Source organism: Pediculus humanus, genomic scaffold (genome assembly GCF_000006295.1).
Source record: "Pediculus humanus corporis 1103172108284 genomic scaffold, whole genome shotgun sequence".
Classification (NCBI taxonomy): Eukaryota; Metazoa; Arthropoda; class Insecta; order Psocodea; family Pediculidae; genus Pediculus; species Pediculus humanus.
Window position 1 is genome coordinate 336,818 of NW_002987853.1, and position 17,500 is coordinate 354,317.

General features: G+C 26.6%; 4 protein-coding genes across 4 annotated transcripts; 3 read left to right on the forward strand and 1 right to left on the reverse strand.

The window, feature by feature from the left end:
- Nucleotides 1–1,388: 1,388 nt before the first annotated feature.
- On the forward strand, nt 1,389–2,423 carry Phum_PHUM521670 (guanine nucleotide-binding protein G, subunit beta, putative; the record flags this gene model as incomplete). The annotated part of the gene is made up of 1 exon (XM_002431284.1): nt 1,389–2,423. One exon carries the CDS (start codon nt 1,389–1,391, stop codon nt 2,421–2,423), a length of 1,035 nt encoding a protein of 344 aa, XP_002431329.1.
- A 3,358-nt stretch (nt 2,424–5,781) lies between these two features.
- Nucleotides 5,782–8,249, reverse strand: Phum_PHUM521680 (Cleavage and polyadenylation specificity factor 100 kDa subunit, putative; the record flags this gene model as incomplete). The annotated part of the gene is made up of 2 exons (XM_002431285.1): nt 5,782–7,905; nt 8,178–8,249. The coding sequence occupies 2 exons, from the start codon at nt 8,247–8,249 to the stop codon at nt 5,782–5,784; spliced, it is 2,196 nt and encodes a 731-aa protein (XP_002431330.1).
- A 536-nt stretch (nt 8,250–8,785) lies between these two features.
- Nucleotides 8,786–11,748, forward strand: Phum_PHUM521690 (Cirhin, putative; the record flags this gene model as incomplete). Its single annotated transcript, XM_002431286.1, has 12 exons — nt 8,786–8,895; nt 9,026–9,197; nt 9,274–9,342; nt 9,433–9,716; nt 9,794–9,912; nt 9,987–10,204; nt 10,286–10,546; nt 10,621–10,813; nt 10,902–11,104; nt 11,177–11,350; nt 11,428–11,535; nt 11,632–11,748. 12 exons carry the CDS (start codon nt 8,786–8,788, stop codon nt 11,746–11,748), a joined length of 2,028 nt encoding a protein of 675 aa, XP_002431331.1.
- Nucleotides 11,749–13,665: 1,917 nt separating this feature from the next.
- Phum_PHUM521700 (uncharacterized protein) lies at nt 13,666–14,763 on the forward strand (the record flags this gene model as incomplete). The annotated part of the gene is made up of 2 exons (XM_002431287.1): nt 13,666–13,804; nt 14,624–14,763. 2 exons carry the CDS (start codon nt 13,666–13,668, stop codon nt 14,761–14,763), a joined length of 279 nt encoding a protein of 92 aa, XP_002431332.1.
- Between the last annotated feature and the right edge of the window lie 2,737 nt (nt 14,764–17,500).

Consider the following 17,500-nt stretch of genomic DNA (forward strand, 5'->3'; position numbering starts at 1 on the left):
ACTTTATCGATAATGATAACAATAATAATAATAATAAATTTAGTAACTTATGATATACATTAACTATTAAAATGACTAACCATTAAATACAAAATAATTTTTTTTTGGAATTTATTTATAGGTTTAAATATCCTAATCCCTGCTTTTCTTTTACTTTTCAAATATTTATTTAATAATAATTTTAAAATTAATATAATTAATTAAATTAATAAAAGGTAAGGGAACAAACAAACAGACAGACACTTAATTCTTTTGAAAAGGTCATTTAAAAAGTGCCATACATAATGATAATCATTACATGTAGTTTTAGTAAAAAAGGCAAAACAATTTTTTTCGGTTTAAAGATTACAGATAATTATTAATTTTTTTTAAATTTCGAATTAAAATAATGGGAAAAAGAAAATTTTTATAAAGGTTATGGAATTATTAAAAGAGGAAATTTATAAATAAGAAACGAAAACAAAAAAAAATTTTCTTTTGTTGTTGCCATTGAGGGTTTCTGCAGCTTTAACCTTTTGACTTGGAAGAAATGAGTTTCTGAACGCGCTCTATGTGTCATGGCGTTTACTGAAAATGAAAAGGTTTAATGTATAAGGGTTGTATTCATTAAAATTGTTTTTAAAGTGATTATTATTATAATAAATATCAAATGTTATTAATAATCGCGATATTAGTTTTTTAAATCCGTTGAGTAAATTAATATTTGAAATAATTTTTCTCTCTCTCTCTCTCTCACTCTTCATGCTGTAGGAAATAAAAGAAAAATTTTTGAGCACAGGAATTTCGTCGATTGACTTGGGAGTTGGTTGGTTGGTTGTCGGTGGAAAATTTCTAATAAAAATTAATCGCTGATGTGTTTTTTTTTTTTTTTATAAATTAAATATCAGTGTTTTTATCAATTTGTTTTATTTTTTATTTTAAACTGTTTGTTTTTTTTAAAAAAAAAAAAAGAAAAAAGTTTTTTGATTTTTGTGTTGAAAAGAGTTATAATAATTTATTATATAATATTTTGATTTGGCGTACGTGATCACCGGATTAATTAATTTTTTTTTTTTTTTTATTCGAGTTTAGTCGTTTTTTTTAAAACTATTATCGAATATTATTAGTCCTTAACGGTTTTTTCCCCCACTTTCAAATGTTTTTTATCATTTTACTAAAATGTTAAATTATTTTCAATGATTGAATTGTTATAATTTATACAAGGTTTCTCACATAATATTAAAATTATTAAAACAAGACACTTTTTTTTTTTTTTAAATTGGATTTTTTTTTGAAGATTTATTAACAGGTAATTTTTCACTTTGATATTCTTATTAATTGATTCATTTTTAATACAATTTAATATATTATTAACAATAAATTTTTCCAGTGAAGTATCAAGCTTCAAAATGAATGAACTAGATAGCTTACGTCAAGAGGCTGAAACTCTTAAAAATTGCATTAGAGATGCCAGAAAAGCAGCATGCGACACAACTTTGGTTCAAGCAACAGCCAACATGGAACCCATCGGAAGAATACAAATGAGAACGAGAAGAACACTAAGAGGACATCTTGCTAAAATATATGCAATGCACTGGGGTTCTGACTCGAATTCCGGATCGAGAAATTTGGTGTCTGCATCTCAAGATGGTAAACTCATAGTTTGGGACAGTTACACGACTAATAAAGTCCATGCCATACCATTGAGGTCGAGTTGGGTTATGACTTGTGCTTATGCTCCCAGCGGATCATTTGTCGCCTGCGGAGGCTTGGATAATATATGTTCAATTTACAGCTTAAAAACTAGGGAGGGCAATGTCAGAGTTTCAAGAGAATTACCTGGTCACACGGGTTATTTGTCTTGTTGTCGTTTCTTAGATGACAACCAAATTGTAACTAGCTCTGGAGATATGACATGTGCCCTTTGGGACATTGAAACAGGTCAACAATGTACCTCTTTCACGGGGCACACGGGTGACGTTATGAGTTTATCTCTGTCTCCCGATATGCGCACATTTGTATCAGGCGCGTGCGATGCTTCGGCTAAACTTTGGGACATCCGTGAGGGATGTTGCAAGCAAACATTTCCCGGTCACGAATCCGATATAAACGCGATTGCATTTTTTCCAAACGGTCAAGCATTTGCGACAGGTTCAGATGATGCCACGTGCAGATTGTTCGATATTAGAGCCGATCAAGAATTATCAATGTATTCTCACGATAATATTATTTGCGGCATAACATCCGTGGCATTTAGCAAATCCGGCCGTCTTCTTTTAGCCGGTTACGATGATTTCAATTGCAACGTTTGGGATTCAATAAAAAGTGAAAGGGCGGGGATATTGGCGGGTCACGATAATCGCGTGAGCTGTCTCGGAGTCACTGATGACGGTATGGCCGTTGCAACCGGGTCCTGGGATTCATTCCTAAGAATCTGGAATTAAAAAAAAAAATAAGAACAAAGTCTGCATGATCCGTGTAAAAACAAAAAGTTATGACATTCTGATTTAGCCTTGCGTTTAATCCATTTATACTACTTCACTGCTAGCATGAAAACTATTTAATTATGTTATTATTGTAGGCATTACGTGTAATTTTTTTTTCTTTTTTAATGATGATGATGATAGTCTTTAAAAAAAAGAAAAAAAAGGTAAAAAACTTATTCGTCTATTTAATTCACAGCAACTTAGTCACTGCCCAATATAAACTCGTGTCGTAATTTTTTAATTTTAATTTATGTAAAATTTATTAAAATCCCCCCACCCCCCCCCAAAAAAAAAGGAAAGAAAAGAAAAGCTGTAGTTTTTTATTTATTATTATTTTCGTTTTTTGACTTTATTAGAAAGCATTTAATTGATGTTACATTAAGCATTGTCAGCATTATATTCGTTTAAAAAAAATTAGTCAAAATAATCGGTGAACTTATTCGAAGTTATTGTCGCTTATGAGTAATAAATTACCAATAAGAAGAAAAAAAAAAGAAAAATGTCTGCGTGTGTGTGTGTATAACTTTGAATATTGCTTTTTTGCTATTATATTAAAAAAAAGATGTGGTTATTAATCCATTGGACACATTAAATACTCAGGTTCACCACCATATAACGGGTTAATGGTGGCAAAATTAAATGTAATTTAGATAAAAAAAAATTTTGTCATCATAACCGCATGTATTTATTTATTTTAATTAATTAAAATTTATTCAAATTATTATTATTACATACATACATATATACATAAAACGAATACGGACATAAGGATGAATAAATTATTATTATTATTAATCATTTTTAAAAAAAATAATTAATTAATAAGTTAAAAGTTAATTAATTTTTGAATAATAATAAAAAGTATTATTGGCACAAAAATTTTGAATAAAAAAAACAATTATTCGCGGATTTATTATAAAATAATTTTTTGTTATTATTATTATTATTATTATTATTACATTTTACATAAAAAAAGGGAAAGAAATAACACGAGAAATTTGGAAATGATATTTAAAAAAGTAAATAAAAAAAAAAAAGAAAACGCTCAAATTGAAAAAAGTTTAAATTTTTAAAAAAAAGAAAAAATTTTAAAGGACGGCCAAAATTATTATTAAGTATTATTATTATCATTACTACTACTACTACTACTACTACTACTACTTTTACTACTGCTACAATTTTCTTTTTTTTGCACAAAATTTAAAAAAAAAAAATTTTTATAAATAAATGCCGTCGAAACTTATCAGAAATTATCATTTCTAGTCCACTCCCCCCTTTTTTTTTTTTAAATACTCCGATGATATTTATTATTATTATTATTATCATCACTATTATTAATGTAATACAATTTAAAAATTAAATATTAATCAAATTTAAATATTTCGTAATTTTATCATTATTATTATTATAATTAATAATTTTCAATCGTACAACTTTTATATGTATGTAAATTAAAAAAAAGTATTTTTAATTCTAGTCTAAATTTAAAATTCAATTTAATTTAAAATTGATAATTTAAATTTAAATTTAAATTTAAATTTATTACATCATTGAACATTTAAATTTAAAAAAAAATGCCAAAGAAAAAAAATAATAATAATAATAAAACACACAAAAATTTAACACTATCGTACAACATTTAATTAATTATTTAATTAAACTAATTATTATTATTATTATTATTATTATTTGAATTCTGTAAAAAATCATTTAATTAATTTGCAAAAAAAAAATATTATTATATGTATTATTATTATCATTATTATGAATATTCGATTTATTTTTATTTATTTTATAAAAATAATCGTTTAAATAATGTGTGTGTGTGTGTATCGACGCATATATATAATAAATAACCGTAATTAATTAATTTTTAATAAATGATTTTTGTATGAAATTAAATATTAATAATAATAATAATAATAATAATAAACGTTATTAAAATAAAATAAAAAATAAAAAAATTTTTATTATGAAAATACAAGCGTATATATAAATATATAATATTATCCGTAGGTAGTTATCACACACACACACACATATATATATATATATATATATACGAACAAGCTATTTACCCGTGACTACATATATATATATATATATATTTATTTATTTATACTTTTTAACTTATTTATTTAATATATTTATATATTAAACTATGACTCCACGGATTAAAACAAAAAAAAATTATTTATTAATTTATTTATTTATTTATTAGTGACACAGTAGTAGCATATAATTGTTTTATCATTTATTTATTTATTTATCGTCATGTGAAATTAATTAATTAATTAATAAAAATATAAAGCGGAATGATTATAATTTATAAAAATGACTTTAACTATTATTAATATCCGATTTTAAACATTTTATATATAATTAAAAGTTCGTTTAATAATAAATAAATAATTAACATGATCGTTTTTTTTTTTTTTTGCGGGTGGGGAGTGGGTTTCTGATAAATAAATAATAGTTAATAATGAGGATTTTTAAAAAATTTTAATTTTACATAAGTTAAACATACGTATTTATTTAAAATCGTCAAAATTAAACAAATTTTTTTTTTTTTAAATAATAATAATAATGATGATGATGATGAGGGTTTTTTTTTTTTTTTTTTTAATCATTCCGCAAATTTTAATAATTTTATTAGCCTTTATTATTATTATTATCATGAGTAAAATACATGTTTTTATTAATTATTATTATTATTATTATTATTATTCTGTAAGTGATAAGTTATATTATGTATATGAATGAATGTATTAATAATACTTTTTCTGTGATAAGTTTTTGTATGTTGCAATGTGTGTATCTTAATTATATATACATTTGCGAAATAATTTCATTTTTCTAATTTTCTTCTTTCTTTCTTTCACTTTCACTTTCTCTTTCTCTCTCTTTCTATTATTATCATTTTCACGGTCGATTACGTAAATGTAAAAAAAAAAAAAGGGAAAATTCGAAAAGGATCGATTTGAGAGTAGGATAGCATAAAAAAAAAAAAAAAACTCATATTTAAATGATGAATTCATTGTCGATTTTTTTTTTGTATAAATAAAAAACAAAAAAAATATTTTTGTGTATATAATTCATGTTGATTTGTTTAAGTTTATTACAACTATGAAGCGAATCGGGGGGGGGGGGGAGGTGATCAAATGTGGTTTCATCATCATTACAACCACCACCACCCGAGCCCCCCACAGCCCACAGCCGCCTGTTTTAGCGATTGATAAATAAACAAATATTTTGTAAAATTGTTTTGAAACAAAAAGAATTCATTACAATGTCGGGTTTCTTTCGTTTGTGTTGATCAAACAATGGCGTACTGTTGACAAAGTAATTCTTTAACTTTGTAATAATCTTCGGAAAGGCATCCCTCGAGTATGACACGTCCCGCTTCGTGTCTTCTCACGGCAACCGAACCGTGACAACACCTTAAAACACCCCCGGAAAATTCACAATTAATGTTGTTCTTATTTAATATCTGTTTAAAATCCGATAATTTAAGTTCGTTTATGTAAGATGTTTCGTGTCCGGGTATGTCTTCGACTGGTAATAAATCCAACGTTAAAATTTCATCTTTTAATTCTTCGTCAATTTCCATTTCTTCTTCCGAAGGCCTAGCATCCGCACTTCGATTTTTTGTTAGTACCTGAGCGTCCAACCATGCAACTTCCGCTTCTTTACCCTTTTGAAAATACAGGGAAGATATCAATTGATCCGTGAGCCTTATTTGGTATATGTATGTTTCCGTCGTGGCATCAACGACTTCGGATTTTTTTTGCGGTGCAAATATTTTCGCATCCGTCGATTTGCTCACGATGTTCACGAGAGATTTTGTACTTTCTCCAGTTCCTCTGATCAATATCAATCGTCTCGGTCGGATTTGACTTATAATTTTTTGTATCGATTCTCCGTCGGATCTCCCTTCGAAATCAATGAATTGTATTTGAGCTTTTATCATTATTTCTTTCGTGTAACTTATGCACTTTGTCGGAACTTCTTGATCTTCCACTCTTTCTTCCTCATCCATGGCTTCATCTTTAACATCGTCCATTTTTTCTTTTTCCCCCTCCAATTTGTAAAAATCTGGGTTTATTATTTCCCCGTAATCGTCGAATTTAACTTTGTGTTCGTAAAATGGAAACATGGCGTTTTGTTTTTTATTCGTTTTAAAAAATCCCGAATGAGGTTTCGAATCTTTAACTAAAAAATCGTGGCGACCTTTCGAAACTTGAATCATTTCCAATTCATCGTCCGAATCTGATGACACGTCCACGTTTTCCCTTTCCTGTTCCCTTCTTTCCTCTTCATTTTTAAAATATTCTTCTAATTCTTCACCCTCCAATTTGACTCTTTTTTTTATTTCTATAGATATGATTCTGTCTCCGCCATTTTCAATTAAATCTCTAGCCAAGGTACCCGGAGATGTTCGACTTGTTAAAATAATACTGTTCAAAGGATTGGAACTCCATTGTAGGAAAAGTTCTCTGGAAAAACCGCTTTCCATATCCGGCGTGCTCGCCAATACGACTTTGGGACTTGGAACTTTGGATAATTCGCTGAAAGAATGACATAATTGTACGTATTTAAATTGAAATGGATTATTTCTTGCTCCTTCGAAGGATCTCATTAATTTTTCACTCATCCATTCGATTTGTGATTTTGCAAATTCGACCGTGTTATAACTGACATTGTTTAAAAATGCTAATGAATAAGCTAATAAACCGGATTCTTTATTTCTCCATAATTGTTCTAACATGTGTGCAAGTTCTAAAACACGACCTGCTGTGTCAACCGTTACTAACACGTTTCCGTTACTTCTTAGAGTTTGTAATATATTTGTCATTAATTTTTCATCTCTGACTCTTCTTCTTTGCTGTTGATAGGTTGCATTAAAAGCATCAGTTATGAGAAGGGAAGGCCTTTGAATTTTTTCTAATTCACAACCATTCAAATGCCTTTCTTTTTTGTGATTATAATCCACAGCATATATTATATCTTCTTCGCCTACTTTAAATATTTTCCAAATGGAACCACCAATCATGTGACCGGCTGGAAGTGGAGTTATGGTGATTCCATAGCCTTTACCTTTCATGGCAATACTTTGATTATATTTCAGTTGTATTATTTTATCGAATGCTGCATCCACATCATCCAAGGTGAACAAATCAAATTCTTCCATGTTGTAACGAGACTGATATAAATCGTACATGAACATTTGTCCCATTTTATAGACTGGAATGGTTGCATATATGGGGCAACTCAAACTGCACTTTCCTACCAAATAAGGCAGAGCTCCCAAGTGAAGGGGATCAGGATGAGATAATATAACTGCATCAATAAGAGGTACGTGTTTTTTTAATTCTTTCATATATTCTTGATCGAATTTTTCATCCCAACCACAATCGAGCAAAAAACGAAATTCATCCACCTGAAAAATTTTTAATCAAAAACATTTATATTGTTAATTTTTAAGTTTTTAAACTTATGTTTGTAATATTTTATAATAATTTATGTATTAACTAACATATTAAAAAAATATCGGACTGAAATTTAAATGTTGAACCTAAAGTTCAATTAAGTTATTCAAAAGTTGTAATGGTCAAAACATACTTCAATAACTATAGTTAAAATTGTATAAAAATTTAAAATGTAGAAATGATTAAGATAATGTGATTTTTTATGAAAGTAAAAAAAATATACCTGCAATATAAAGCAAGGAGGAGATTCATCCATTGCTCCAGATATGGCTTGAAATTTTATTATGGATGTCATTATGAAAGTTAGCAATTCTAAAACCTAAAAAAAAAAAATTAAACAATTTACGAAATTTCATTTATGAAAGTATTTTTAAAATCCTTATCATAAGTTAAGTAATTTTAATAGATGTGGAAAACTTCTGAAGGATTTTTCATTAAGGTCAGAATAATATTTTTTGCATTACAATACACCTACTTTTAATAAATCGAACAAAATATGGTTATATATTTTACTAATTCAAATTTTGGTAAAAATATAATAAATAATTATTGCCTGTGATATTGTACATAATAAGGATTGGATAAAATATTAATCGCATACAATAAAACTAAATAGAAATGATAGTAATGAAATTAAGTGCATTGGAAATCTGAAAGTTAAGCCCGGCAATAAAAAGCTGCATTGAATGAATTACGACTCGATATATCGAAATCTCGAACTCGATACTATCGAAGTGGTAAATTCAACCGTAAATATGACTTGAGCATGTGCTTTTAGTAATCAGTCGCTTTATTTTAATTGTATCACTGTAATTTATTGCGAATAAAAAAATGGGTAAAGCCGAAGTTTTTGCTCATAACGTTCGGTTTTACAATCCAGAATGTAGAGCCATACATTGTATGGCTCTCGAGAGAAAAAAGAAAAAATTGGCTCTGTCAAGGTATGTTTATAAAAATACTTTTATGTTAATTTAAAATATGTGTGAAATTTTAATAATAAATATTTTAAAGTTTTGTGTGAATGTACGATACTAATTAGATAGCTTCAAAATTTTATTTTTTATTTTTCAGATCGGATAATTCAATCGAAATTTGGGATGTTGGATCTACACCCTACCTGCAAAAAGTTTTTTCTAGTTTAAATTTTTCTATTGAAGATATAAAATGGTACGGTAGTAGATTGTTTAGTTGTGGACTGCAAGGCTACATAGTTGAATATAATTGTTTAAATGAATCAATTTTAGTGAGTAATATGATTATTTTATTGAACTAAAAAATTATTTTTTTTATGTTAATCTCAATTAATACCTTTTTTTTAGTATTCCCAATATGTAACAGGTGGACCAGCCTGGTGTATCGATATAAATGAAAAAAAAGGTTTAGTCGCAGTAAGTAACTAAATTTTAAGATTTACTTTTTTTATTTCATACAAAATTTACTAAAATAAATTATTTAAAAAAAAAAAAAAAAAAAAATAGTGTGGTACTGAAGATGGTTACATCAACATATTAGAAATATTAGAAGATAAATTAGAACATTATAAATTTTTGGATAAGCAACAGGGTAGAATTTTATGCCTGTGCTGGGACAAATCCGGTCAGCATTTAGTAACAGGATCAGTTGATGTAATCAGAGTTTGGAATGTTGAAACAGGGCATGCAATACACAAAATGATGACTGGAAGAAATAAAAATAATCAGGAAACAGTTGTATGGTGCTTATCAGTGACAAGTGACTTCACAATTATCAGTGGTGATTCTCGGTAAGACACATGTTTATAATTTTTTCTTAATATTAATTAAAATATTTATTTATTTATTTTTTTCTTTCATTAATTAGGGGTTGTCTTTGTTTTTGGGATGGTAAAATCGGTGCACAAATCGAAAGTAATAATTCTCATGACGCTGACATATTATCGTTGACACTAACAGATGATGAATCTGCTGTGTATTGTGCAGGTATTTATTATCATAAAAATTTTCAAATAAAACATTTAAAAACATTTTTAAAAATTTATTTATTTTGTTTCCAGGTGTAGACCCTTTAATAGTAATTTATGGAAAGGTTTCCGATTATTCTGGTGGAAGACGAAAATGGGCTAAAGGAGGACAAAGAAAAATTCATGAACATGATGTTAGAGCATTAGCTATATCATCTGATAAAAAACTTTATTCTGGTGGTATTGATGGTTATTTAGCCTTAAGTTCATATCCACCAAAAGTTCTTATTAAATTTCCTCCTCTTTTAAAGGTAATAATAAATTATAATAAAAAATAACTTGGGGAAAAATATCGAAATAAAAATTTTTAAATTTGTTAAATTTTTTTCCAGGGACCCTGTTCCACTTTTGTTTCATCCAAAAAGTATGTTCTCCTCAGGCATTTAACACATTTAGAATTGTGGAAATTGGGACAAGTTTCTCTCGATCAAGATACTTACGATTCATTTATACCATTAGATGAAAACGAAATTAAATTATTGCAATTGAACGCAAAGAAAAACGACGTCATAATATCAGCTTCCCTATCCGAGGATGGACGATTCTTGGCTTATTCCACAGATAAATCCATCAGCTTTTTTGAATATTCACCTGTAAGGTTTCATGCCGGTAAAATGTATGTAAAAGAATAACAGACATATTGAATTTTTTAAAAATCGTTTTACAGGAAGAAACTATGCCATTGATTAAATTACCATCGACGTCTGATAACCTTGGACCTTGCAGACTCATACAATTTTATCAGTTGAAAGAAAAAAATTTTTGCGCAGTGGTAACGAAAAATAACGAAATAAATATATTAGAAGTTAATGAAACAGGTCCGGACGTTTTGCAAACAATCGAACCGTTGGAAAATAAAAGTACAAAATGAAAATAATTGGCGTTGATTGTTTAATAATTTACCTTTGGAAATATTTCCAAAATGTTATTTTTTTTCTTTAATTGTAGTTTTTACCGATACGATTTCTCACTTGACGGTACCGTCGGATACCTGTTACCTGATAGCAGCTGATTGTAGCAGTAACATTGCCGTGTGGTCAATATCAGATTGGAGTTTGCATTGCACTTTGCCAAAACATAACGTTCCCATAACGGCCATATCTATGAGAAAAGGATCTCATCAAGTTGTCGTCGCTTATTCGGATTTAAAGGTAATTTTATAATTTTTTTTTTTTTTTTTGTCGTAAATAAATTTTTCGTTTTCAAAAAGGATTTATTTTTAGATAATCGAATACGATTTAAAAGAGAGACAGTACACGCAATTTTCTAAAAATCTCGACGATACTCTTTCGAGTCATTTACACACGACGATATCGAGCATAACATTCGATACGAGAAAAAATTCAAGTTTGATTGTACACGACGATTCGTATATTTGCGTTTTCGATAAAAATAACGTGAGTTCTTGTACTCAACTCTTGTACTCTTGTACTCATTAATTTTTTTGACAAATTATTATTATTATTATTGTTAGGTGGTGTCGAAAAGCGAAGCGAAACAAGCGAAATTACACGATGGAGAAGACACGTCGAGTTCGATCGTAAATAAAAAACAATTATTTAACGTAATTAAAAAATCAAAGGTTGGTTTTCATACAAAAAAATTTATTTTTCAATTTAGAGATATTGATAATAATGTAATGATGACGGTGGAAAAACCTTTTTAAAATTTTTTCTAGCATATAGTTTCAGTAAGTTGGTTAGAGGGTGAAGAAATGGTCATAGTTTCGGTGAATCCGTTAAAATGGGCGGAAAATTTACCTCCACCGCTACACAAAAAACTTTTCGGAACGTAATCCTTTGTATTGTTTTTTTTTTTAAATACAAAATAATTTTTTTTTCTATAAAATTTGTGGTCAATTTGAAAAAAAAACTTAAAAATTTCTCTTTCAAGTTTCTTAATTTAAAAAAGGAAACGGGATTTAGTTCGTCGTTTCACCGCAAGGTGTCAGTAGTGGTGACGTTTTCGTTTAACGATAATAAATAAACAAACAAAAAAAAATTTTTTATTTTATTTTTTATTTTTAAATTTAATTAATTAATTAATTAAAATATTTTATATTTTATTTAATATAAAAAATATTGTTATTGTTTATAAATAAAAATTCGCGGCGGTAAAATGATTGATAAAAGTAGTAGAATAATAACAAATAGTTTCCTATGTATATGTATACTTGAGGAAAATTCATTTAAGTGATGACGTCACAACAACAACAACAACGTATATCTCGTAGGAAAGGAAATTAAAATTTAATTACAAATTCGTATATATTTAAGTAAAATTAATCCTCTTTCGACTAAAACAAAACACATTTCCAACGATAACTAATAATAATAATAATAATAAAATGAAAATCATTTGCATGTTAACAACGATAAACGTATAAATCAATAATAATAATAATACATACATAATAAATTTATTTAAATGATAATGATGATAATAATATTATTAAAATCCATTGGGAATTATATAATTTCTGACAAAGTCAAAAACGTAATTAACACAACTGCACGGATCGATAAAATTAATTAATTAATTAAATAAGATTTTACTCGTATGTGATATAAACGATTTAATAAAAAAAATTTCCATTTTAATTTATTTTATTAAATTTCATAAATATATAATACATATTTTATTAATGTTAATCATAACGTCGTGACGTAATAACAATAAATAAATAAAATTTTTATGTTTAAAAAAATCGATAAATTGAAATTTTTTTTTTTTTATTAACAATAATAATAGAACGTTCTAGACTAAAAAAAAAAAAATAATAATAATAAATATTTTTTTATTTTAATGAGAATAAAAATTATGTATGGGAAAGGTTAGAAGGGGGGATGGAAGGGGAGGGGAGTAAAAGGAAGGAAGGGATGGAAGGAAAATATACATAAATAAATAAATAAATAAATAAAAAACTTGTATAAAAAGTAAAACAATAAAATTTATTTATTGTTGTTAAAAAGAAAGTTTTATTTATTTATTTAAACCGTTCGAATTATATACATAAACGTTTATTATTATTATTATTATTAAAACGTTTTGTACTTATTTATTTATTATTTGTTTTTAAAAATTAATTAATTAATCGTAAGTTTTATTAACGAAGGTAATTTTATTTATTTATTTATTTAAAACTTTTGTTAAAAAAAAAAAAAAAAAAAAATTCACATTTTTAATAAAATTCTATTTATTTATTTACAGGATGTGTGTTGTTTGTTCGTTTGTTTGTTTGTTTGTTTGTTTATGGTGTAACCATGACAATTTTTTATAAAATAATAAATTATTGGTTTCTCTTGCTGTTGCTGTTCATTTTCGGGGAGGGAGGGAAAGGGAAAGGGGGGTTTTTTTTAGGTTGTGCCAGACTTTTTCTTACACGATGATGAATTAAAAAAACAGTCAATAACTTTATTATTAACTATTATAAATATATTTATGTACATAAAATTTGTAAAAGGACGAGGAAAATTAATATAATGGTAAATAAGCAAAATGGATTTCAATATAGAACTTAAAATGAGGTAATATTATTATTATTATTATTATTATTATTATTTGATTTTTTTTTTTTTTAATAATTTTAAATTGTTTTTGTTTGTTTATTTGTTTGTTTTAAATAAAAAGAAAAGAATTATACGAAAGAGAAAGAAGAACACGAGAAGATTGGGATAAAAAATGGGGTTTTTTAAAAAATTTCAGACAATTAATGGAAGAAGAAGCAACCAGGTTAGGTTATCCATTAAATATATTTCAATGGAATAAAACTGATAAGAAATCAATTTTGGAAGAAAGAGTTGAAAAATATGCTCATATTCACATTGAAAAATTTCCAAGAGTAACATCAGGTATTTATACATAAACATTTATTTATTTATTTTTTCTTCTTCCTTCTGGAACTACCCCTCTCTCGCCTCCCCACGGTTTAATTAAAATAAAAATTCCACGTTTTCAACTTCCTCCTTCCCTCCTCTTCCTCCTCCTCCTCTTCCGCCATTTTTCTGTCTAAAAATTTTCCATCTTAATCAAAAAGTTTTTGGGGGAAAAACCTTCGGGAAAATGAGTTTTTTCTTTTTTTTTTTTTTTTTTTTTTTGTTAAATTCAAATTTCTCTCTACTTTTGAAATATTTTGGCGGGAGATTGACTACTACTCATTTCCCTATGGAAATTTAAATTTAACTTAACTAAATTAAATTGAATTCTTAAATAAAATAAAAATTTTTTTTTCCAACCTCTAGCAATCGTAGCTTTTCCTTCCTTTTTTTTTTTTTAAATCATCATCATCATCATCATCATTATTATTACTTTTTATTAAAATAAATTTAGTAAAAAAAAAATTACGATAAACACACGATTGACACGTAAATAAAATAAAAAAAAAAAGAAACGATATAGATTTCATTGAAATTCGGGGCCCCATTTAATTTTATCACGGGGGCCACCCCCCCCTTCCCCTTCGATTTTTATTTTTTTTGTAAATTCGACGCCATTTTTATTTTAAAATTCATCGATCGAAACGCAAATATTACTTTAAATATTACGATTTGTATTTTCTGTCACCTTTTTTTTCTCTTATCCCACATCATCATCATCAACATCATCATCATCATCATTATTATTAATATTAAAATAAATGTAATTGATGTTTTTTTTTTTTTTTTTTTCAGGTATGATCGGTTGGGTATCGAGCAATAACGATAACAATTTAGATAAACTTTTCGGTCCGGTATACGAAAATGTAAAACTATCAAAACCGGAAGTAGAAGATCCATATTTAAAACATCAACATTTTATTTACTTTGGATAAAATTTTGCATATATATATATAAATACCTACGCATATTTTACTATGAAATAAATAACGTTTCATAATAATAATAATAATGATAATAATGATGATAATTTTTCCGGCGTCTTATCGGGTTAATAATTTATATGGTTACATGATGAGGGGTTATCAGTATTTTCAATATTATTTTTTTTTTTATACATAATACAGCCCGCATCGTTTTTCTTCTTTTTTCTTCTCTCCCTCCCTCCCCCACCATTGTCCACCCAACCTACCCTTCCCCCCCGCATCCGTTCTCCCTTGCAAAATGCCAATAAACCTTTTTTTTTTTTTTTTGTTTTTTCTTCTTCTTTTTTTTTTCCGTACGTGATATATATATATATAACATCGAGACCTTTAATAATTTTTATACGTATATATATATATATATATATATATATATATATATATATATATATTTAAATTATACGATGTAAAAAAAAAAAAGTTCAGACATTTTTTAAACCGGAAACTACGAGAGAAAGAAAAATTTTTCTTTTTTTTTTTTTCTATAGAAAAATGTGATTTTTTTTTATATTTTACTCTTTCCATTTTTTTTTTTTTTTAAATAATTTATCGATTGAAAATATTGATTTTTTTTTTTTTTTTTACGACGACGGAGAATTTAAAATAAAAAAGAAACAATTTCCGTTTCCGGTAAAGATTTTCCATTATCGGTATTTAAGATTTAAAATTAATAATTGATAAAAAATCACATCGTACAAATTCGTTACATTATTTTTAATTTATTTAAAATCAATCAATCACGTGATTTTTATTTTAACGTCCCCCCCCCCATACGATTTTCCAATGGGAAGGCGAGGGGCTGGGGGGCTTGGGGGATGGGGGGAATTGTAAAACGTATAAAAATTTACTTTTTAAACATTTTTCAAACCTTGTTTCAAATCATATCCTTAAAAGGTTTTTCTTCTTCTTTTTTATCTTAACCGTCAAATTTTATTTAATAATATAAAAAAAAAAAACGAGAGTAAAACGCAACAACAACAACAACAACCACAACTTTAAACTTTTTTTTTTTTTTTTAAAGTCGTAAAATTTTGCTATAAAAAATTTTTTTTTTTTATTTTAAATTTATTGAATATCTTTAAGTTTCCTTTTTTTTTTTTTATTAACCATCTTTCGTGCGTGTGTGCGTGTGCGTGTGTGGTTCAATATTAACATACGTTAAACATAACTTATATTATTATTATTATTATTCTTTCAATACTTTTATTATGATGACAATAATTAAATTAACGTCTCCTACCTTTTTCTTTTCACTTTTTTTTTTAAATTCTGATTTATTTAGTTTAAAATAATAGTAATAATAATAATAAAAGAAATTATTATTATTATTATTTAAACCGTATTAAAAATAAATAAATTTTTTTAAAAATAATTTAATTTTATTATCGATGATTTAATAAATGTTACGTGAAAAAAAAAAAAAAAATTTTTTTTGGTGGGTACGCCATTTTAAATTATCATCATTATTATAATTTATTATTATATTTAATAACGTATAAAATTTTTCTTTTTTTATTTAGGTTCATTGATATGAAATAAATAAATTATAAATTTATAGAACCGGGTTGTCATCTCTTTTAATAATATTATAATATTTTAAAGTTGAAAAAACGATTTTAACCGACGTAAACAAACCGGGGAGGGGGGGAAATGTATAGGTATGCATGTAGGCACATTCGAAAACTTTTTTTTTTTTTTGCTTTTTATTCAATCAAAACGATTAAATTTAAATGAATTTAACGTATATTTTTATTCGATTACAAATAATTATAATAAAACGCTTTTTTAAAAACGCGAAAACAATTTTCAATCCGTTATTTTGTTTAAAAAAGTAAAAGGAAAAACCGTTAAAATAGTTATTTTGACCGCGTCATTTAAAATTGCAACGTCGCAATCGTGCGCGAGTACGTTCAGAAATTCAACCGATTTGATAGTTTTATGTTAGTGTCCGCGATCGCAACAACAACAACAACACTCGTTTTTCTTTCGTCGTTATTACATCATACTCTTAAGTATAAAAAAAAAAAAAAATTGTGAGGAAAAACGGAAAACTTTTTTTCTTTTTTTTCTTTTTTTATATAAATATTATTTTCGTTTTCGTATTGAGCTGTCACGTTTTCTTTTTTTTTTTTCATTTTCATTTTGTTTCGTTACGTCAAAACCATGTAATGTGCCGCCATTTAAAAAAAAAAAAAAAAAAAGTTTTCCCCATTTTTTTCCTTTGGTAAATTTGCTTTCATTTATCTTTTCTTCTACGCCATTACTCCCGTTACTTTTCATTCAACAGCAACAACAGAAAAAGAAAAAAAAATTTATTTATTTATTTATTTTTTTTTTTATCGAAGTTAAAGCTTTTTTTTTGCCATTTTTTCTCCCCCCCTTCCCCTCCCCCTCCTCCTCCCATTATTTTTCTACTTCTTTTTCCACGAAAGATAATATTTTTGAATTTGTTTTTTTTTTTTTTTAAACTCCTGGAAGGAAAATTATTTTTCCTTTTTTTTTTCCTCTTCATTTTTTTTTTAAATAAAACTTTTCGGATTATAAAAAAAAAAAAAAAAAAACGTCCGTCGACGTCAGAGTTAATAATTTATGGTTTTTTTTTTTTTTAGGGTGGGAGGGTGGAGGGGAGCGGGCGGAAAAGTTTTGGGAAAAGTTTTTTTAAGAACCACCCACCACCATTTTTAAATAA